Below are 23780 nucleotides of genomic sequence, written 5' to 3' on the forward strand. Positions count from 1 at the left end.
TGGGTCACACTTGCACACTTCTGCATTGAAGAACCATTGGGCATCCTCTTTCCTTTGGCCTTCCTTTGGGGAGGAGATGTGTCCTAGCCCAGGACTGCCATATACCCATTTGTAGGGAATTGGTTCACTGGCTGGGATTAACTGGGATAAAATTCATTTTTTTTTTTAGGGACCCAGTTCTATCCCTGTCTGTGAGGGGCATCTGGACCCATCACCCAAAAGCCTGGCATGCCTCTCTGCTATGGAACAGCTACTGCATCATTTATCCCCCATAAAGCTTCTCTTAGGGCAGCCATGAGAGTCAGTGTTTAGTGCCAAGCAAACTCTCGGGAAGACCTCGAACCATACCCGGTTCTGGAACAGAGCCGTTTTGGAACCAGCCACTTCCTTTGGGATCCCAACCTGGATTATAGTCAATGTATTCGGGGTAGTTGTGTTGGCCATTTAGCAAAGTACAATAACATCCAAAATCCACAAAACAGTGAGATCTTTATGGGGGCAACCAAAATGCACAAAATACAGGATGCAAGCTTTGGAAGCTCCACTGCTTCTTCATCAGGCAAAAGTGTTAAGGATCATATAGGAGAGGGGGGAAATGATCAAATGACAATGTTAGTCACAGGGTTGCATTTTCTCAGGTTGTTTTTGGTGTTCTTTGGAGGTATATCTATGCAAGCTGGTCCCTCCTCCTGGCCTTGCACCAGAAATTCAATTTTATCTCTTGGACTTTGGAAGGCTTTGTTCCCAGGGCCACAGGGCAGAAGGAAAAGGGACCTGCTTGCATGGATATCCCTCCAAAGAACAATACACAAATACCTTGAGGAAATGCAAACCTGTGACTAACACTGTCTATATATATATATATATATATATATATATATGTTCCTCCTTTATGATTCTCCCCCTCCTGTATGATACACCTGGGCTTGATGAAGAAAAAGCCAGTGGAGCTTCGAAAGCTTGCATCGTGTATTGTGTGCAGTTTGGTTGTCTCAATAAAGTTATCACTGTTTTGTGGATTTTGGATGTTATTGTACTAGATTATAGTCAGTTTAGCAAAAATATATACTGTAAATAAATGAAAACATTCTCCCAAGGGATTAATGCAGGCACACCTACAAAAAAAACACCCCAAACCAGAGGCAATGCGCTGCAATTAGACAAGGGCAGTGTCCCATTCCGGTGTCGAGGAAAGTGCCCCAAGGGAGGGTCAGGGCAGGCAGCGCAAAGGCCTTCTGGGGCAAGCGGTGTCCCTTCCCAGAGGCGTCTTGGCTGGACCCCAGCAGGGACAGGCGATATTCCCTCCGGTGTGTCTCATTAGCGGCGCTCACCGGAGGGAGGTGGCGTTGGGTAAACACATTTATTCAATATTTAACCGCAGATCAATATTTACTCTGCGCCGCGCCAGGAGGTGTAAATGAAACGCCACCAGTTCCCAAGCCAGGGATACGGCCCAGCTGCCTGGCCAGACGCCGCTTGACTTCTGGGACTGAACATGGATAGAGAGATCTGTGTGGGAGATGAGCCTTTGGGCATGGGAGAGACGAGAAGTGGAGCATGGATACTTTTCAGTTTGAACTAGGAATCCCAGGACTTCCTCCTAGGTTGCTTACTGGGAATTGTAGTCCCAACAACAGAAATTAAAGTAACTCTGGGGGAATGCCATTTGGGGGAGAAGGCTTGTGTGGTAGCATGTGGCAGCGTTGCTTTGATTCAGAGTTCCTGCATGGCAGAATGGGGTTGGACCGGATGGCCCTTGAGGTCTCCTTTAACTCTAGGGTTCTATGGAATGGATGAGTAGATTTTGGAGAATTCAAAGACATAGCCTTGTTAGTCTGTAGAATCAGTGCGTGGAGAGATCTTGTAGCACCTTTGAGACTAACTGAAAGAAAGATGTTGGCAGCATGAGTTTTCGCAGACTTCAGTGTACTTCCCCAGATGCATTTGGTGCATTTTGGAGATTTTGGAGAATCCCACTTGCATGCATCTTTCCTCCTGCCCCACATCCAACCAGCTGCTGCTCATTCCCCGGCTCCTTGCAATTTCCAGTTTGGAAATAAATCTCTCCAAATGTGGCAACAGAAGGCTGGGAGGAGGACACTGCAGAGGTCAGTGAAAGCAGCCTCTCAGACAAGTGTGGATCATGATCTCTGGGGAGTCTGCCCATGGGGCTCTCCTTGCTGGCAAGAGATGGCACAAGAGCAGCGGGAATAGCTAAGGGTCTGGGGTGAAAAGTTTGCCCAGAGCCTGGGGGCAAGTCTTGCTCCATTTCTCCTCTCTCCAACCCTCAAAGTCTCATCGCTCACACAGATCTCTCTGTCCTTGTTCAGTCTCAGAAGAGGAGTGATTGCCGGCCAGGTGGATAGACTGTATCCCCTGCACCTGGCCAAGGTGTGTCCCTTGTTGGCGGAAGTCCTGGGGCAATCCTCATGAGTAGCTATGCCCCTGGGCAAACAGAGGCTGAGGTGTCTCCTGCTTCTCCACCCCATTTTGAAAAGCAGCCCTTAGCCGGGGACATTCCCACTAGGACCTTTTGGTGACACCGGTCAAAATCGGCTTTGCAAATGTTCATGACTTACCTGAATAATTACAATAAAAATCCATCCAATGCAACAATAATCCTACTTATACCCTACCTACCTCCCCTAAAACATCAATTAAACAAATTCAACATTAAAACCATCATTTAAAATAAGCTAGTCAAAGATGGGAGAGTGGGGCTACAAGGTGTTCAGAATGAGGGTCCATTTGAATCCACCACAAACACCTGGGAACCGCAACCAAGCCCTTTCCTTCCAGAGATTTGGGCCTTCAGGCCAGCCAAGAGGGCCTCTGAGCTTGCCTTGCCATTAAGATATTCAAGGGAAGCTTTCTCTTTGTCCCATTGCCATCACAGGCGTCTTTGGTGAGGATGAGGAAGAGAGCCTTCTCGAGGGCTGCTCCCAAAACTGGGGTATTCCCTCCCGTGGGAGGCTGGCTTGGCCCTTTCTCTGCCCTCTTTTCACCCCAGCAGGCAAAGACCTTGCTACTCTGGCAGCCTTTTGGCTCATAACAGAGATGGGAAATAAAGATGGCAGGATGCGTACCCAGCACTCCCACGCGGTAGTTGAGGGTGATGACGATGACGTTGCCGTAGCTGGCCAACACACTGCCGTCGATCATGTTCCCCGTGCCCTCCATGTACGAACCCCCGTGGATGTAGACCATCACAGGCTTGGCCCCGCTGTCTCGGATGTCTGCAAGGGGGAGAAGGTAGAGACAGGACCAGAAGAGAACCTCTGCTTTACCTCCCAGCCCACGCAGGCCACCTGGGCACCCTTTCTGGGGAAGGAAGGAGACCAAGCCCCTCCAAACCCAGCTGCATCTCTAGCGCCTATGTACTCACATAGCCCAAATGTAGGGGCTTCAGGCTGCTACCCAATGATTGCCAAACTTTTTTTAGGGGTGGTGAGGGGTGGGACAGAAGCACACCAAAGGGTAAAAAGTCCCCAAGGACTTGGCTAATATTGCAGTCCAATTGAGACTCGAAATGCTGCCCTTCCAGGACATACCCAATTGGCATGGACCATACTCAAGACTTGAAATGTTCCCTTTCCAGGCCATGCCCAATTGGTGTGGACCACACTCACAACTGAATGCACAATGTGCATTAATCCACAATGTGCATTCCATAACAATGCATACTGTGAAATGCAGGACACTACAGAACAACGCACAATGTGCAAGAACCCAAAATGGCACCATGTGGGCAACTCCACTTTCTTAACCTTCCACTGAATACGTTTGTTGCACATCAGCTGAACATGTCCGGCCACTTGCATAAGGAAGCTTACACATGGGTACGGCACAAACACAGTGCCAACCTTTATATGGGGGGATTAGATAGGAGGAACCCCATCTGCCCCCCCAAAATGACACCTCTTAACTGGGCCATTGTTTTGACTTTAAGTTTCTGTCAAAAGAAAAAAGACGTTTAGCACCGAGTACATCTTTCTAGAACGCAGGTATGGCATAGTGGTTTGAACACTGGACTAGGGCTCTGGGAGACCAGGGTTCAAATTCCCACTCAGCCATGGAAATCCCTTGGATGACTTTGGACAAGGCACACTCTCCCAGCCTCAGAGGAAGGCCAGGGCAGCCCTTCTTTGAATACTAAATCTTGGCCTGGAAACCCTAGGACAGATTTGCCACAAAAGTTGGAGTCCATGTGAAGGCACATAACAACAAACGTCTTCCTAAGGACTTCCTTGTCATCCCTGCTAAGAAGACCTAAGGCTGACCATTTGCTTCCAAGGGCACTACTGCCTGGTAAGGGAAAAATCAACATAAGAAGCCAGAGCTCCTTCGGGGCTGAAGACATGTGCTCCATGCTCAGCCATTCTCCTCTGAAGCTTCAGTGAGGGCTTCCCTTCCATGGCTCCATCCTCTGACCCTTTGGGGGAAATGCAAAATGCTTCCCATTTACTTTACTTTCTGGTCAGCCACCGGTCAGAAGGAAAAGACTATAGCCTCCAGCCAATGCCTCACTCTTGCCATAGGAATTGGGCACAGCTGGGACTTTGCTCCATCATCCACCCCTCCTTACTCCCAAATCATTGACAATCCAAATGGAGGAAATGTATAGATATGTGTGTGTGCGTGTGCCATCTGAGAGAGGCTAAATAAAAGCCCTGTCTGGGCTTCCCTTGGTATTTTTAGCAACATTCACAGTTCCCTGCTCATCGTCTGCTTTCTCTAAGGTCAGATAACTCAAAATGAGCTTATCTGTGCCCTTCACAGCCGTATCGCACCTCCCTGGGCAAACGTGGCACCCACCGATCAAGGGAAATGTGTCACTTGATTCTGATCTGGAGGAAGGAGAAGAGGAGTTTTTTTTGGGGGGGGGGGGGGGAGATGAGCTTCCATGTGCTCTTTAAAAATCAGAATCAAAGGTGGCTGTGGTCTCCCAGGCTGGCTACATTTCCTAGATATTATACACAGCGTCAAGAGATAACAATTCCAAGAGATTCCCCTGCTTCCATAGTGACTGTCTGCTATGGTTTTCATATGCCAGAGGATAATGGCACATAAGTGGTAAACTATTTCAGGAACGATCTCCAGTTTACAATCCGCCTGCCCATGTCCGGTTTGGAAAGGGGGCTGCTTCTTGTGTCTGGGATGCATGCAGCTGAGGATCCTGGCAGTCAAGATTTTAATGGGGCTTTTGGCTCCTGTCTCTCTGTCTCTGACTTCTATAATCCCTGCCCTGCCACAAGTGGCCAAACTGGCTCTGCATGCGCAGCCACATCCAAGGAGGTGCCACTTTTCACAGTCCCAGTGTGCAGAGGGGCCTTCTCATAGATACCAAAGCAACACCCCCGCCAGACTGTGCTGGGACCTTGGCCACACAAACATGCTCACCATCACCATCCCAATCCCCAGGAGAGATAGAATTGCCTCTTGTGCTGGCAGTTCCCTCTGAGTCTGAGTCTGAGTCTGAGCCTCTGCCTGCTGAGAAGATGAGCCCTCCTGCCAACAACCATCTTGAGGGGGAGAGAAGCAGGCCAGCAACAACAGGCCTCTGCCTGCTGAGAAGATGAGCCCTCCTCCCAACCACCATCTTGAGGGGGAGAGAAGCAGGCCAGCAACAACAGGCCTCTGCCTGCAAAGAAGACAAGCCCTCCTCCCGACCACCATCTTGCTTGTCTTTATTGCATGTTGTTCTATTTTTATTGGGTTTTTTTGATGTGTTAATTTTTATTGATTCTGTGAACCGCTTTGATCACCTCGGAAAAGCGGTATAAAAATAAAACATATTATTATTGTTGTTGTTGTTGTTGTTGTTGTTGTCAGCAGCTGCCCATGTGCCCGCATGTGCCCACATGCCTGTGCATGCATACTTCCAAAGAAGGTTTCTATTATGGTATGGGCATGATTCCCTCACTCGCTCTCCCCAAACCCCAGCACTGTAGGCAACAGACCAGGAACCATGCCTACTTGCATGGCAACCCCACTGCTTCTTGCCAAATCCCCTTCTGACAACTAGGCCTATGTACAGGGTGTCCGAGGAGCATAGGCTTTGTAATCCTTGACAAGAAGCCATCAGATAGCCACAGATGACCACAGCTGGTCCCCAAGCGGCAAGTGATAGAGAAAGAGGAGTGCACACTGGCATCACTGGCCTCTACCGGGGTCCATCGGAGCTTGGCCACCCCCTACCCCATGTGCAAAGCTCCCATAAGCCAGCATGTCTTTGGAAGCCCCAGTCTTCTGTGCATGGCAGAGGGTGGCAGGATCAAAAAGGGGGCTGAGAGAGACCCCTGCTCGCCACAGCCTTGGAGTGAGACCACAGTGCGGGGCAGTGGCAAAAAAGCCCTGTGGGCACGCTGCGTGACTCCCATCCCATCTCATCCCACACATGGCTCTGGGCCCCTTCCATCCTTTGGACTCCCTCCCCGCCTGCCGAAAATGTAGGCTGAGGCTCTGCAGCGAGGAGGACCAGAGGCGTGCTGCCCATCGTCCCGTCCCATGCAACCGGCTCAGCAGGAGGAGACAGAAAAGACACAGAGAAGAGCTGGGACTTCCTGGGATGGCAGCGGATGAGGAGCGCACATGGGAGAGCAAAAGAGAGAGAAAGAGGGGAGGAAGGAGAGCGGGGGAAGGAGGAAGGGCGCGTGGGAGAGCAGGTGCATGCAGCGACAGCCACCTGGCGCACACAAATACCTTCGTCTTCATCCCCGTCATTATCTGCTAAGTCCTCGCCCTGTTTCTTAGCGCTGGAGCCTGGGGACCAAACACGAGGAGACAGAACAAAAAGGAAGAGGGGAACGAACAAACAAACAGGAGAAAAAAGAAAACAAAAAGAAAACAAAAACAAAAACAAAAAACAGGAAGAAAGAAAAAGAAAGAAACAAAAGAGAATTCAAAAATAGCATGATTGCAGAGAAAGAGGGAACGTTACCTGGGCAGCACTGGGGCAGGTGTGTTGGGGGTATCCAGGTTAACCACCGGTGCATCATCATCATCATCATCATCATCATCATCATCATCATCATCATGGTTTTGCCCCCTCTGACTTCCAGAAGCAGCACTGGGGGAGGGGGCTATGGGGGTCTTCTCCCAGGGACAGCGGGCCAAAGAAGCCCCTAGAAGCAAGGCCTCCTTCTCAGGGTCCCAATCTGCCCATCCTCTCTCTGCTGGGGTGGCACCCAGGGGTCCTCCGCATGTGGGGGTCTTTCTGGCCACACAGAACAACATACACAACCACATTCCTTGACACCTCTCCTTGTGTGTGAGGGGGGTTTATGGGAGGGGTATTCCAGAATCCTGAAATATAGTCTTTTAAAAACACCCCTTATGACTATGTGGGATGGAGTTGGCACCATTCCTTTTGCTTGCCGGTGGGGAAATTTTCTTGGCAAGAGCGCATCGCCCGACAGCATGGGGAAATTACCTCTCTTTTGGGGACCACAACTCCTAGAATCCCCCAGCCAGGATTTTGAGAGCTGTGGTCCAAAACCAGAAGTATCTTCCTCCAAGCTGTGGTGCTGGGGAGTCTTAACAGGGGAAATCCTTGCTTGCCCGCTGCTGCAGCGTTGGCTCAGAGGCTGCGCATGCACAATACCAGCGGGATGCATGTGTTGCATGTGGGAGGGAGATGTGTGCATGTGCATGCACGTTGGTGTGAGCATGCTCACATGCATGTGGTGGGAAAGGTGGCGGCAATGGCGGTGGGAAAGTGAGCTGTCCCAGCACAAGGACAGAGGCAAATGGTCAATCCCTCTCAGAATTTGGCACTTGGGTTGAGGTGGGGCCCTTTGGTACAGTTGTGGGGCTATGTTTACATTTTAATTGCCACAGTTGTGCCCTAGGAAGTCCTGGGATTTGTAGTTTGGGGAATTCCAAATGCTCCTCCCTAAACTGCAAATCCCAGGATTTCATAGGTTGTTGCCTATGGCAGTTAAAGTGGAGTCACAGTGCTGTAGCTCTGTAGTGCAGAGGGCTCTCTGTGTTGGTGTTTCATTCTGATCCTCCTGATGCATCAGTACTACTAGCAGGGCAGCGCATGGGACTTTCAGCAACACACGAATCCCCTTCAGACACCAGTTTGCTCACCCAGAGGGTCTATGAATCCCTGGCTATCAGCCATGCTAGCTGGTGCTTCTGGAAGGCCAAGTCTAGTAAACACCCGGTTGAACTCCTGACATACTCTGAATGTCTGGGTAGATCAAGATCTATTCCAGTTCCTGCACCACTGGACCATTTTTGGGAATGCCATGGATTAAAAACCTGGGGGTGCCAATTTTATGCATGATCTGCACCCCTTGGGGAAAACAAACTTCACTTTAGGCAACTTGCAAAGGGGCTCACGGAAAGCCCCTTCTCCAGGGGACTGTCTTTTTTCAAAATGTTCTAACAGAGCAACCTTCATACATTTGGGGGATGGAAGTGAACTGCAGGCAGAATGAAGCAAGCGGCGATAGGAGACATTTATGCTTGAATTTTTGACCCTCTCTTATGGACCTGCTGCAGACCCTCTTTCTAACTTCTTTCTCCTGGGTTAGCTTGAGCCTCCAAATGGGGACAAAAACTGGAGCAAAATTTCTTTGCTTTGCACATCCACCACAATAGACAGCTGCGAACTGACCTTTCCTGGCTGAAAAAGAGGCAAGCCAGAGGACATTAGCCATCTCCTGGAAAAGCTGCCAGCGGGTTGGTCCAGCAGGGCTTCTGCCTGGGAGGACTGGGTTACTAGTTCAGCTTTCAGGTTTTCAATGTGGCTGCTGGGCAAGTGAGAAATGGATGCAATGCCATTTCTCGCTTGCCCTGCAGCCATGACAGTCCTATGGGGCGCACCATCTCATTGGATGTACACTTTGGGGTGTCACCTGGTGCAGTCCACATCCCCGCACTCCCTTAGTGATGCCAGTGGCCTAAGGCAGTTATTGCCCAACAGTAGGGCTGGCTGTGCAAAATGCAGTGAAGCTTCAGGATGAGGACAGAAAGGAGCCATGGGCGATGCCACCTTCTGCAAAAAGGGATTCCCACCAGACCCCCAGGGTTCATGGCAGCCATCAGAAAGACTAGTCTCCCAGCCCCAGGGAAACCTGCGCGGTCACACAGAGCCACAAAGCAGGACACAGCCCGAGGCCCGAACAAAAGCCTCGCCTGGACTGAACAAAGCACTCCTGTCTCCGGCCGCTGCTCGGATTCCGGGCCTGCACTGTTGCCATGGCAACCGAGGCAGAAAGAGGCTGCGTTTTCCATCAAGGAGCCCCAGCGTTTCCCCCGCCTTCTGCTCCTACTCCGCCGGGCACATCGTTGCCCATTCTCCCTCCTAGTCCTCCTCCTCTCCTTCCCCACCACCCCACTGCCAGCCCCCTTGGCGGACCTCTGGAACTCGTCAAATGTGGGCACCTCTGGCTTTTAAGCACTGTCTCCCCTGCCTCTAATCTCGGCTGGCATGCCAAACAGGCAGTATCAGCATTGGGTCCTGCAAGGGAACCTTTGAAGGACAAGGAAGTGGAAGAGTCCCTTCTCAAGGCCTGCAAAGTGTGTGTGATGCCAAGGGACCAGTAAAGCGATGCTGCCCTTAAAGCCATTGCCAGTCCCTGGGAACCTGCCAAGGATGAGAGAAAGGCAGGGGAGAGGTAGCCACTAGGCCAGGCCGAGGAGAGAGCAACAGAAGGGTGCAAGGGTGGATTAAAACCTGCACTTTCTCCTATGCAAAGGAACAGATGAGCAAAAAGGAGGAAACACCTGTTATTTGCTCTCCTGCCTGCGTTGCAAAGCATGTCAAGCAATCGTGACAAGTGATGCATTGCACAGGCACCATAAAATGCAATGCCCAGGTTGCTTCAGCACTTGGAGCTTCCCAAGGGGCCTTCACAGACCTTCTCCCTCTCTCTCTCTCTCTCTCTCTCTCTCACACACACACACACACACACATACACACACCAAGACTGCCTTGGCGGTCCTGCTCTTGGACAGATGTGGCCATATAACGTCTCCAGAGGACTTGACCTATGGGTTTCCAAACCGTGGATGTGCCCAGGCTTGGTTAAAGGGATCATTTAAAAACCCTGACAATATTCCTACCCAGACATTATCCATCTGGAGGCTGGTGTCCCATGGCTAAACCTGAATGGAAGCACTTGCCAAGGAGGAAGGGAGCAGCAAGGCGTGCAAGCCATTCTTGTGGCTCCATGAGGATAAGAGCTTCTCCAGGGTGGCATTGCATATCACCTTTCCCTGTCCTATCTTGGGTGCCAACCAGAGGTAGGGCACAGGCAGGTGGCCTCCGAGGGCAAAGCTGAGGCTCTGAAGTCACCAGTTGCTGGCGCAGTGCAAGAGAAGCAGCCTCCTCCCCAGAGACGGCGTGCCAGGGCTCCTAATGCCAGCTCTCCTCCACTTTGCAGAGCTGTCCTGGCACTCGGAGGGATGCTGGATGAATACCCAGGAGAGAGGCAGCAACCGGCACAGCCAAACAAGAGGAAGTGGGAAAAGAAGAGCCCCTTTGCTTGGTAGTGCCACCCAAATCAGAGAGGACGAGTCTCTGGGTGAGACCCCAACTCACAGTGGAAGCAACACACCTGGCTTCTCATGTCCGGGGGGCAGGAAGGAAGGGGAGAGATATCTCCCTTGGCACAAACCAGGTGCAAGGAGGAGTGGGCATGGGAAGAAAGGGGCAAGGCAGGGGACAGCTTGGTGCGTAGGTGTGTTGCCAGTGCACACACGCAGAAGAAAAAGGGGGCAGCGGTTCCACATAGATGCAGCGCCAGAGCAGAGATGGCACACACGGCAAGGTGGCTCCCATGGCAACTAGCGCCAGCCGTGTCCCTGCCATGCGCCCTACATAGAAAGCTAGGTGGTGGGGTGGGAGGGAAAGCTAGGCAAGGAGTGCCAGGGAAGGCACCATTTTGCTTGGAGAAATTTTGGAGCAAGGTCTCCCCCATCAGCCACTGCTACGCTCCTCTTTCTGGCTAACCTCCCTTCTCTGCTGCCATAAGAAAGAGTTGGCCACAAAGGGTTTTTCCATTCAACGTTTTATGCAAACCGAAGATTATAATAATACAATGGGGCAGTACCAGTGCTAGGGATGGTTGGGGTGCATGGAGGGCAGGCAAGGCGGTGGGTAGTGGGTATCTGTGCTTAACCAGGGAGGACCACCCTGGCCAGAATCGGGGGGTTTCCCCACATGACGTGGGTGCTCTGACCACCTCAAGGGGAACGGTGGCCCATGGTGGCTGGCCCTCTCCACCTCCCTCCCGGAGAACGAAAGGTTGGGGGGGGGGCGCTGCTGTGGCGTGGGGCAGTCCAGGCACCCCTTGGCGCTGTCTCTCTCTCTTGCCTCTCTCTGTGCCCCCTTCTGACAGGCCCCTTTCCCCCGGCTCCGCTACCTACCTCCTTTCCTACATATTTTCTTGTTGGGTTTTCGGGCGCATTCCTTGGAAATCCGTTTTACTGTAAAATGAATAAAAGACTACAAAATAACAGGAGGCTCCAGTGCATGGCCTGGGCATGCAATCCATCCTCTTCCCTCCGCCCTCCCGCCTTCCACCCCCCTCCATATCCCAGACACAACTCCCCCCATCCCCACCTTCTGCCCTCCTCCACCCCACAACCGACCCATCCATGGGGCTGACCGACCGCAGGGACAGGAGTGGGAAAGGGGGTGCTGCTGCTGCTGCTGCTGCTGCTCTTGAAGGAAAACTCTGGAGCAAAAGAAGTGTGCTGGGGGGAGACGGGGAGGAAGGGGAAGGGGGCTTATGCTAAGCATGGCCCTGCCACCTGGCCCCCCACCCAGGGAAGGGGTTGCCAGCTCTCCCCAGTGCTGCTGCTGCTGTGCAGGTAAGAGGCTCCCTCCCAATGGCCCCACGTCTTCACTGGGACTGGGCTCCCCATGCCACCCCTTGTGGTGAGGCTGGAGAGACACTCAGGGGGCTTGCGATACTTACGGTTCAAAGGAGATGACCCCTCCCTGGAAAGGAAGCGTTAAGGCAGAGGCCCCCAGCCTCACCACAAAGGGCCCGGCCCCTCAAGGCAGGCAGGGCTGTGGGTCCCTACCCTCCCCGCCATGTGCCACCCTCATTGCTGACCGTGACACCGGGGAGGGGGCAAGAGACCCCTCCTGCGAATCCAGCCCAAGTCCTGGCCAGAGTTTGAGAAGCAACGCTGTCCCAGCATGAGAGAGAGAGAGAGAGAGAGAGAGAGAACGCACAGATAGCAAGGAAGAGGGAAAGCGCGAGCGCATGTTCCTCCCAGCCATGTTCCCCGCTGACCCCCAGCTGGCACATCAAAACTTGGGGGGAAAGAGAGAAAGAGAAGGTCAAGGAAAAAGGAGAACCCCAAACCTGGCCCCCAAAGGGCCCCCACACCAGCAGCGCTCGCTCGCTCGCTGTCAAGATCTGCGGTCAGGCTGGAGAGTTTTCTCATCTTTTGCAAAACACAAAGAGAGGAGCCCGTAATGCTGGTGCGGATGAGGATGCCATGGGTGGGAAGGCAAGGTGAGCAGAGGCAGCACACGGGTGAGGAGCGCATGGGCACAGGAGCCAGAGAGAGAGAGCAGCCAGGAGGAGCAGGCAAGGCGAGCAGAAGGGCACCAGAGGATGGCATCTCCACAAACAGACAGACAGACAAACAGAGAGGCACATGCGGAGAGTGGCAGAGGAAGGCAGGGCAAGGCCGGCATGCGGCAACCACATGAAACCAACTGCTGAGGGAGAGACGAGAGAGAAAGAGAGACAGAGAGAGCACCGCCTCTCTCGCTGACACCCCGCTGGGGACTCACCATCCTCGGTGGGGATGTAGATGTTGAGGTACAGGCAATCCTCGTTGGGGTCCTGGATGTAGGTGGCCACAATGTCCAGGTTGGAGGTGAACCAGATGGGCAGCATGATCTCCGGCACGGCAGTGTGGATGTTCTGGGGGCACACTGGGGAGAAGTGGGTGGCATTTCGGATCCCCGACCAGGAGGGCGGTGGGTCGGGGGGCATGAAGCGCTTCTCCCCGATGGGGGGTGCTGCATAGGGGACCCCCAAGTACTGGTCCACGGGCCCCAGGATCTCGCTGGGCAAGGGCACCCGCAGCCCCCGCAGCTTCCCGTAGTGCGTGTTCACCGTGGGCGAATAGGCCTGGCTCTCCATCTGCACCACGGCCGAAGCGAAACTGAGGATCCAGAGCGCCAGGCCAGCCTCCCAGCCAGCAGCAGCCGCCTCGGTCACTTGCGAGAAGGGGGAGAGGAGCGGTGGGCACCAGAGAAGTGACCGCCACATGGTCTGGGGAGGGTAGTGCCAGGAGCCAGGCCTCAAGCAGACTCTTGGGGCTCACAGGACCCCCATGGCGGAGCAAGGACACTATCCGGCAGGTGAGGAGACGAGCCAAAGGGGGTCAAGGGCAATGGCCAGTTCCTTCTCTAGAGCCCCCCGCCGGCTGCCAATGATATTGCCCTTCTAGCTGGCACAGCTTTCCAGAGATGGGTGGCTCTGTGAGGAGAAGGAACAGGAGGTTAATAGGGCTGGGGTTTGTGGGGTGGGAGAGATTTAGGGGGCCATTTCAGCCTCTCCAATACCGAACATACAAAAGAACAGCATTAAAATGGAATCAAACTACTACCAGCAACATTTCAAATTCAAAATGATAAAAAGCTGTTTTAAAAAAAAACACCTGTAGAGTTAAAATAATAAAACCAGTATAGCACTTGTTAAAAGTCCTTTCGTTAAAAACGTTCCGGGGAGAACGCTGAAAACTGTTGCTCTGCAAGGGGAACTTTAATTTAAAAATACACAGCATCCCGGCAAGTACAGCTTCTGGGATTGTCTGGAGGAAAATGCAGGGCATCACAGAGCCAACATGGCAAAATGGTTTGTGGATTAGACTACGATTCTGGAGATCAGGGTTTGATTTGCTGCTTGGCTATGGATACCCACTGAGTGACCATAGCCAAGCCAGATACTCTAACCTCAGGGGAAGGCAATGGCGCACCTCCTCTGAGCAGATCTTGCTAAGAAAACCCCTTGATAGGTCCACCTTTGTGATTACAAATCTGGAGACCATTCTGCCTTTGAAACCCACTGGGTAGTACAGTACTTTTTTGTGGGTTTTTCGGGCAATGTGGCCATGTTCTAGAAGAGTTTATTCCTGACGTTTCACCAGCATCGGTGGCTGGCATCGTCAGAGAAAGATGCTGTCAAAATGTCAGGAATAAGCTCTTCTAGAACATGGCCACATCACCCAAAAAACCCACAAAAAAGTATGGATGCTGCCCATGAAAGCCTTTGACTGCCCACTTGGGGCGAGTCACACACTCTCAGCCCCCCCAAATCCCATGATAGGGTTGCCATAAGCCAGAAACAACTTGAAGACGCACAGCAACAAAGAAGCAGCAGCAGGGGCCTGTGGGCTGCCATGTCAATGGGGTCTGAATTCCAACTTGAAAGAAGCCGCCGGTCCTTATCCCTAAAATAGGTTTAGCGGCTTGGATAGCTCCTTTCAATTTCAGACTAAAACCTAGCATAGATTCACCACCCAAGTGGCACAGGTGATGCCACTATGGAGAGAAGGCCTGCAAATAGCATCAGGAGTGGAGGCTGCAGACCTGGCTGGCAATTGACTACCTGGTTAGATGGGTCACTGGTCCAACCCAGGGAAGCTTTCCCATCTTATACAGAGAGAAGGAAACGCTAGAGCTCAGGTTCAAACACTGTCCCTGGGGTATTCTTCTCCAGTGGAAACACACTCTGTATAAGCTCAGATGACAGAAGTGTGTCCCCATGTGTTCCATACAGGGCAAAGACTTGCAGGCCATTTTGAGCATGCACCCCTCTCTTTCACAGCCAGAAAGACACAGTCCAATGTTGAAAGTAGGCAACTTGCAATATCGACCCATATGTGATCCATGCCAGCAAGCACCCAGGCTGCCCGAGTAACTTTTATACCCAAAATCACCGTTCCAAGAGAGACAATGCCAAGCCAAAGCAGAGGCTGGTGCGTTTTTGTGCCTCTCAGACCTTGCCTTGTGTTTAGACTGGTATTTCTCTGGACTGAACAGATCCATCCCTCCATAAAGCTGACATTGCTTGGGCCTTGCCTACCTGCGCTCAGGTGCCCGACAGCAATTACCATCTTTACCTCCAGCTGGAAACAGCTTAGCAGACTTTCCCGCTTTCATAGCATGAATCCCAATTTTCTGTTAGCATCCTCCATCGGCCCAAATCCTTTCATACGTTCCATTCTTCCTCATCCTATATTGGATAATGGCTTTTCCGTGCCAGGACTTTTAAAAGCTTGCTGAACCTGGCAGCGCGATATGCATTATTGTGAGGCAGCATGCATTATGGAGATACCCATCGGGAGACGCAAAGTAGGCAAAGCCATACATTGTGAACCAGACCAAGCTATGGGATTTCAAGTGCTTCAGATTTCTTCAGATGACAGCTGCTTTCCAATCTATAGGCTCCAAGTTTCTTCCATTGTCAAGCAAAGCTTTTCAGGGGAGTCTGATAAAAACAATAACCATAACACATTACAAGCTCTTTGCATGGCAGCTCCCCAGACACGTTCCTCCTTACCAGCCATTTGGAGGGATCGTGGAGGCAGCGGGGGCAGAAGGGAGCCTCACCATTCAGGGTTCCCATTTCTTCCAGGAGCCAAGTCCCAGGGGAGGAGGAGGCTGGGAACCACGGTGGAAGGAGGGCCCTTCCTTCCCTTGAACCAGCCAGACAGTCCTTTGGGGACGCCTTGCGTGCAAGGGGGGGGGGTCCTCCACCGAGCCACGTCCGAATTACTGGAGCATGAAAGAAGGTCCCCGCTGCAGAGGTAGCTCTGGGCAAACGGAGACACTCGCTTGGATGGAAGGAAGGAACAGAGAAGGAAAACGATCCGGAAAGCCGCTTTGGACCACATCCAAGTCGGGACTGGGCCAGCGGGGAAACCAGAATAGCACCAGGGAAGAAGCAGAAGGCCAGGCGTGCTGATCAGAGGTGGGAGCCATGTAGCACAGCATCCTGCGCCTCGCTGTGCCCAAGCAGGTGCTCCCTGGGAAGGCCACAAGCTGGACACAGGTGCAACCACTGAATCCTCCCCCATGATATTCGGTGCAAATTGCCATCATGCTGCAACATGGGAAAGAGTACATCCACAAAGTAGAAGGAGGGGAGCTGCAAACCGACCATAGCTGCATCCGCACTGCGGGAATAATCCGGTTTGACACCACTTCAACTGCTGTGGCTCAAGGCTATGGAACTGTAGGAACAGTAGTTTGCTGCAGCATTGGAGCTGTATGTGAGGAATGGACTGTCTTCTTTCATTCTCAGCGGAAAGCAGCTCAGGCTGAAGCTAAACAGTGGAGGGCAGTGGCAAATCTACCTCTTCCATTGCCAACATTGAACTCTCCTAGCTGGTCTTGTGGATGTTGGAGGGGGAATGAATTCCCAGCTTTTGGCAGCAGAGAAGCAGCCAGGAAATTATGTTCAAAATTATACTGGTGGACCAGGAAAGGGTTTGCAATGTGGAGCTTCCCCAGACAGGCCAAATGCACTGGGAGGGCACAGAATCTGTTGACCTCAGAATTCATAGCATCACGGAGTTGGAAGAGACCCCCAAGTTCTCCATTCTGCAATGGAGGAATACAAAATTAATGCATTCCTGACAGATAGCCATTCACTTTCTGTTTAAAAACCTACAAAGAAGGAGGCTTCACTGTCCTCCAAGGCGACAGCAGTGTCTCCCAATGTCAAACAGTTCAGGTGGAATCGCTTTTCCTATAATTTGCATCCATTGCTCCAAGTCCTAGTCCCTGGAGCAGCCGAAAACAAGCTTGCTTCATCCTCAATATGCCATCCCTTCACATAGTAAACATGATGCATGGTTGTTGTTGTTTGTATTAAAAATAACTAAAACAACTTTTCCTGGACTATTTTCTGGCAAACTTGAGCACCAGAATCAACATTTTATTCCCACTCTTTGCTAGTAGTTTTCTTTTTCATTCTGAGACTTATCAGAACAAAACAAAATCTCCTCTTCTCCTACTTTCTCTCTCCTTTTTAATATTGTTATGGGTTACTGCATTATAGTGTGATAGTGCAAAAGTGCATTTTCATTCATGCACTATAACTAGGAATTTGTTTAGAAAAAGGACAAGATTTGTCTTTCAGGCTCTAAGATCATCTGAGCAAACCATGATTTAAAGAGGAAAAAAGTAAATCTTTGGAAGGGCTCTAGGACAGATCCAAGAAATTATTCCCCCTAAAAAAGAAAGGAAGAGGTAACAACAACAACCAGCAAAATTCAAGGAGTTATTGTATGAAAACACACAACATTTTAAACTAATCTGTTCAGGGTGTTGTTCTGGTTGTTGTGAGCACCGCTTCGTAGGCACCCAGCGCACTAGTCCTGTGCCAAAAAGCATTGCAAGGGTTACCCTTAAAGGACTGAAGAAGAGTTGTTTCCCAGCATCTACACTTTGCAATCTGGCTGCCGGGAAAACATGATTTTGCAACCGCGAAATGTCTGGATGGATCAGTGAAGTCAACACAACCCTCTCAAGTGTGTTTGTGGGAGCGTCGAGGAAAAAATGGTGCCTAGAAAGTCCCAAATGATCAGCGAAGGCCTGAAAACTTTTGCTGGATCTTGCTTAGGATTTTGTAGACAGGAGATGGCTGAGAACTGTTCCTCCTCCTTTGCAAGAAGCAACTATTCAGCCTTCCCTTTGGATCTGGAACTTGTAGACGGTAGCTGATAAACGACAAGAGTTTTTCAGCACGTTTATTGCTCTGGCTTCGCAAACGCCAAAAAACCCACCCCTTTTCCAAAGGCATAGAGTGCCAAAAGCTTTCAGTGCCATTATCTTTTTGCTTTCCCAAACTCACGCATTGTTTCCTCACATGCTTCCCTCGGGATATTTAATCCTTTTATTTGCCTCCAGGATCCTCACGGACTCAACGTTTGCCAGTGTCCTGAAGCCAAACTCTGCTCCTTTCTTCTTCCCTGTTGCTCCAGAGAAGGGCTGGAACCCAGCGGTAAAAACTGCAGGGGAGGTGATGATTTTGGCTGGATTTCTGGAGAACTTTCCCCGCAAGGAGGTCTCATTTGGCGGCGGGACAATCTGCCTCGGCAAGCGGCAGACTCTGTTTTGCAGGAAGACTTTAAAGCAGACGCTGGATGGTTGTCCAAAATGCTATAGCTGCGTCCTCCCGGATGGACTACATGATCTCCAAGGTCCCTTCCAACAGCCCCAGCAGCGCCTAAGGAAGCCCTATTTGGCATGGACTTTTTAAAAAGGCTGTTGTTCTAGGTGTTCACCTTAATTTGGGAAATTGTGGGAGTCCCATATCATGAGAAATAAAAGGGCTTTTTCTGCCTGCCCTTGTCCTCTCTGTGGATTGAAGCAGCCATTTGCTGCCCTTGGTCAAGATTTGCTCCACAGAGCATATGGGTGGGCATCCTCATTATCATTATTATTATTATTATTATTATTTGGATCCCGCTCTTTTCCCTGAACTGGCACTCAGAGTGGTTCAACAATATTAAAAAACAATACATTGGGCCCTTGGTATCCTTCACTAGGGTTTGGTTCCAGGACCCCCCCCCCCTGGATACCAAAATCCATGAATACTCAAGTGCCATTATATGCAATGGGGTATCATCATCATCATCATCATCATCATCATCATCATCATCATCATCACAGTGGGCCCTTGGTATCCTTTGCTGGGGTTTGGTTCTAGGATCCCCCGTGGATACCAAAATCCGTGGATGCTCATGTCCCATTAAATGCAATGGCACAGTAAAATGGTGTAATAGAAATCATAGTATCCTAGAATCCTAGAGTTGGAAGAGACCCCCAAGAAGGGCCCTGATCCAGTCCAAACCCCTTCTTCTGCCATGCAGGAACGCTCAATCAAATCATCCCCACTGACAGATGGCCATCCAGCCCCTGTTTAAAGACCTCCAAAAAAAGAGACTCAAAGGCAGCATCTTCCACTGTCAAACATCCCTTTTATTGTCAGGAAGTTCCTTCTAATGTTAAGGGGGAATCTCTTTTCCTGGAGTTTGCATAAACGTCCTTTATATAAAATGGCAAAGTCAAGGTTTGCTTTTTCAGAAGGTATATTTAAAACATTTTCAAGCCGTGGAGGCTTGAATCCATGGATGAGGGCCAATCGCACAATTAAAAACATAGAAAAGAGGTGCATTAAAAATAACGGAGCAAAGACCAATGGTTGCCTCAAGCAGAGAAAGGCTAAAACTCAGCCCCAGAGGAAGAGAGTCTGGTCCTAGATCTTGGCAGCCTCCTTCTATTGCAGGGATTGCAGGGCAACGGGAAAGTAAAATCAAGTCACCTGTCGACTTATGGCAACCCCATGGCTTTTTTCATAGGGTTTTCTTGAGCAAAGAGTCCTCAGGTGTGGTTTTGCCAATTCTTTCCCCTAAAATACAGCCTTGAGGCACCTGGGATCATGACTCTGGAAGATCAGGGTTCAAATCCCTTACTTTGCCCTGGGAACCCAGTGGGCGAACTTGGAGGACTCCCACTCTCTCAGCCTCAAAGGCAAGCCAGAAGAAATCTGGCCAAGAAAACCCTACAACAGGGTTGCCAATAGGCGCATAACGCCAAAAGCTTATTGCAAACAAAGACATAAATATTGACGCCTGGTTTCTCCCATCCAGGGCCTTCTTCTTGCCTCCATCGCAGATGCAGAAACTGGACTCCCCTGAGCCCTTTGCAACTACAGATCGCTCACCATGCTAAAGCCCAGCCTGATGCCACTCTGGTATTAATGCCGCACCCCAAATGCATGGAAAAACGTTCACCGCGGCCTTGGCTTCTCACAGCTCTCGGTGGCAAGATGGCAGCGAATCCTGCCCCTCTCTCCAAGCCTTGGCACCCATGTGCATGGAGCAGATGCTACTGCATTCCAGCGCCAGGCCTTGCCGGGAACAGGTCCAGGCTGGGCAGCCGCTTCCCTCACATGGAGGGCACATGCACATGGGCACAGACGCCACAATCCCCACACAACTGGGAAGTAAGCTGCTCAGGTAGGAAACCTTCTCAAAAGAATCCTTCTCGCCTGGGGAGGCAATGGTGGTGCAGGCAGAAGGAGGTTTTCCTTCTCTTGTCACATATCCTTCTCCCTGACCTGATGTTTCTCTATGCACAAGGCAAGGAGGAGAGAAAAAAGGTCAGGCATTCAAGTCTTAGACTTCTCTGCCTTCAGTCTGTAGAGAGCTCTTGTAGCACCTTTGAGACTCACTGAAAGAAAGAAGTTGGCAGCAGGAGCTTTCCTAGACTAAAGCCTAAGACCAAAGTAGATTTAAGTCTGAGAAAGCACATGCTGCCAACTTCTTTCTTTCAATCAGTCTCAAAGGTGCTACAAAGCTCTCTACATACTGATCCCACAGACTAACACAGCTATACCTTTGAATTCTCTGCCTTCAGTCCAACACGTCACAGAATCACACATTCATCAAGTAGCAAGGTACCCCAAGGGCCATCTTGGGAAGGCCTAGCCCCTTCCATCTGCACAGGAATCTATGGCTAAGGCATCCTTGAGAAGTGGCCCTCCAAGCTCCATGCAAAAACCTCTAAAGAAGGAGAGTCCACCATCTTTTGTAGGAGTTCATACCAATATTGAACTGCTCTTCCTCTGAATTAGTTCTTCCTAAGGTTTAGTTAAGGAGTCAGTGGGAGGCATAGTGGTTTGGGGACTGGACTACGACTCTGGAGACTAGAGTTGAATTCCAATCCACTGGGTGACCTTATTATTATTATTATTATTATTATTATTATTATTATTATTTATATCCCACTTCTCCAAAGAGATCGAAGCAGCTAACAATAAAACATCTTTAAAATACAATAAACATGCAAAGCAAGCAAGTCACACTCTCCCAGCCTCAGAGGAAGGCAATGGCCAACCTCCCCTGAAGAAAACTTGCCAAGAAAACCCTATGGTAGAGTGCCTTAAGGTCACCGTAAGTCGGAAACAACTTGAAGGCACACAACAACAACAGCAACAATAACAACAACAGTCTTAGAAGTCAGCCTCAGGGGAAGGCAATAGCAAATCTCCTCTGAATAGGTCTTGCAGAGGAAACCCCATGATCGGGTCACCTTAGAGTCATCATAAGTCAAAAACGACTCAAAGGCACACAACAACAACAATAGCAAGGTTTTGGTTGGGATCTCCTTTCCTTTTCCTTGGAATCAATGACCCTTTGGACCAGTAGCCTCTCACCTCTGCTCCTTCCTTCCTTCCTTCCTTCCTTCCTTCCTTCCTTCCTTCCTCTTTGCAGAGCACTGAACAGGTGGCTGCTGTCCCTTCAGTACCACCTTGTCCTCTTTGAGCATGCAAAGATAACATTATTATCTTTATAATGATATTAACTATTATTGTTAATGAGTGGGGAAGATTGGAAGGAGCCGGGAAGGGGGTCTGCAACAAACAGGCTCTGGAGGAACAACAGCCAACATGGGCACTGCCTAAAGCTCACCCAAGGAGCAGGAAAGTGGCAGCAAGGCCCTTTAAAGCTTTACAAGGGAAGGCATCATTTGCAAGAGAAGGAAGCAAGGAATCATAGAATCCTAGAGTTGGAAGAGACCTCAAGGGCCATCAAGTCCCATCCCTTGCCATGCAGGAATACACAATCAAAGCACCTCAAACAGATGGCCATCCAGCCTCTGTTTAAGAAGGATTTTGTTGCACATGCCGTACATGCTGTTGCCTGTTCATTTTGATGCACATTATACATGGGGTTTCTCGTAAGCAGGAAAAGAGCAAAAGGGGCAAAGAAGACAATCCGCAATACTGTCAGATTATAGACTTTGAAAGGGCCAGAGCCCAGATAGCTGGCTTTCCTTGCTGTCAACTGAGGTCTCCCTTTCCCAAGGGGCGGCAAAGCTCCACCATGTGCAAGCCAGACCGCAAGAAGGCCAGAAGCCTTAGCAAGGCCCTGGGAGGGAGAAAGGCCTGCAGAGGCCTCAGGGCCCCCCAAGGAGCCTCCGTGGAGGTTTCCCGCAGCAGCATCCGCCATGGCTCCAGCATGACGTCAGCCTGCTCCAACATGGGGACAGCCAGCCAGCCAGGCACGCAGGCAGCCCTTTTGCATGCAGCCGGTAAGCTGCCCTGGCTCAGTGTGCGAGAAGAAGCAGCAGCAGCAAGATCCCTCCACCAGCCACAAGTTGCCTGCAAATCGAATTTCACACTTGCGCACCCTTGGACACAGAACGGGTGTGCTCCCTCCTCCGTAACAGGAGACAACCCTTCCCAAAGAACATCAGCCTGCATGGCTTTGTCACCCCTTCCCTGGACGTCCGGTCTTCCCAAAAGACCAGGGCTGTGATATCCTGGCCTAGCCTCGGTTGACCTCACAGCCCCTGGGGAAGGGGCTTCTGTGCAAGAAGGCAATCCCAAGCAATCCCACACCATTCAGACACATACCCTCCACACTTGTCACTTGTGAAACCCACATTGCCTCTTTTCCTCCATAGAAACTTGTGTGCATGGTCTGTCCCTGTCCAATTGCAAGGAGGAGATCTGAAGTGCAAAACTGGATTCCACTCCGTCCTCATGAATTTCCTCCTTTTACTTTAAATGCAGCCTTTGAATCAGCCAGGGCTGGTGTAAATAGACCAGGAGGCCTGGCCTTTTGTGGGATCAACTGATGATGATGATGATTCCTTTTCCCCAATACTAAGGTAGCTTGTATGTTAAAAATTACTTAATTAGATCCATGCAATCTCTTTTCACTTTGAGGGGGCCTGGGGCTTTTGACAGGGTTCAGGGGGCAACTTTTGGGTCCCAAAAACTGTATGTAAACCACCAGCCAGACATTGCCCATCCCTGCTTTACATTTTTCCTGTTGTTGTAATTTTCAGGGTTAAAAACCTTGCCTCTTCCTGCATTCATTGTTAATTTTGTTTCATTTCCAGGCAAGGCTAGGGGAAGGCAATCCACTTCCAACGCAAAAAGGATTACTTGCAAGCATGCGTGTAATCTTTCTGGAGAGAGGCTAGATAGCTTTTGTCATAGTCCCAAAGGGGCCCATGACCCAAACTAAAGGCAAAGACCCACTGCCCCATAAGTCAAGGGACTTTCCTAGACTCTTGTGTGGCTAGAAAAGGAAGATTCCTGACCCCAAAGCAGACTGTCTTACAAATTCAGGTCTTTCTCTTCTACCTAGAAGCCAATCCCTGGGATCTCCATTGAACTGAGGATGCCCTGCCTGCAAAGCAGAGACTTCAACTTGGAGGAGGCAAGGCAGGGAGTGAGTTTCACTTTGGGGTGCATCTACACTGTAGAAATAATGCAGCCTGACACCACTTTAAATGCTGCAGCTCCATCCTAGGGAATCTTGGGATTCATAGTTTTGTGAGGCACCAGCACTCTTTGGCAAAGAAGGCCAAAGACCCTGCAAAACTGCAAACCCCAGGATTCCATACAGCACTTAAAGTAGTGCCAAACTGAATTATTTCTATAGACTTGACCCTGGACATTCCTTCAGTCAGTGGTCTGACAGCTGCCACATTCTCCTGATACAACTCAAGCCACTGGTTCCCAAACTCCAGTCTTTTGGATGTTTTTGACTTCAACTCCCAAAAGCTCCACATAGCTTGACCAACAGTCAGGAATTCTGGGAGTTGAAGTCCAAAACAAGCAAGATTTGGGAACCACTGAAAGCTAATGCGTTCTGCTCTCTTTGGCATCCAGTACCAAAAGTACTAGATTGGCATTGGCATTGGCCTGCCCACCAGCCTCTGCCACCTTGGCAGCATTTCCTGGTGCAACTCCATTTGGGTTATG

General features: G+C 50.6%; 1 protein-coding gene across 3 annotated transcripts in view; it reads right to left on the reverse strand.

The window, feature by feature from the left end:
• Positions 1-23780, reverse strand: part of NLGN3 (neuroligin 3) — a 40609-nt gene that overhangs the window by 10339 nt on the left and 6490 nt on the right. The window contains exons 2-5 of one of the 3 annotated variants that reach the window (XM_042479717.1): positions 12770-13463; positions 11383-11442; positions 6703-6762; positions 3087-3236 (exon numbers count right to left, since the gene is read on the reverse strand). In XM_042479717.1, the coding sequence (XP_042335651.1) occupies positions 3087-3236; positions 6703-6762; positions 11383-11442; positions 12770-13253 (754 nt within the window). In that variant the 5' untranslated portion in view covers positions 13254-13463. The remainder of the gene's footprint in view (positions 1-3086; positions 3237-6702; positions 6763-11382; positions 11443-12769; positions 13464-23780) is intronic. The other 2 variants (XM_042479718.1, XM_042479719.1) reach the window with 2 other exon arrangements.

The sequence above is a fragment of the Sceloporus undulatus genome, chromosome 7 (genome assembly GCF_019175285.1).
Source record: "Sceloporus undulatus isolate JIND9_A2432 ecotype Alabama chromosome 7, SceUnd_v1.1, whole genome shotgun sequence".
NCBI classification, from domain to species: domain Eukaryota; kingdom Metazoa; phylum Chordata; class Lepidosauria; order Squamata; family Phrynosomatidae; genus Sceloporus; species Sceloporus undulatus.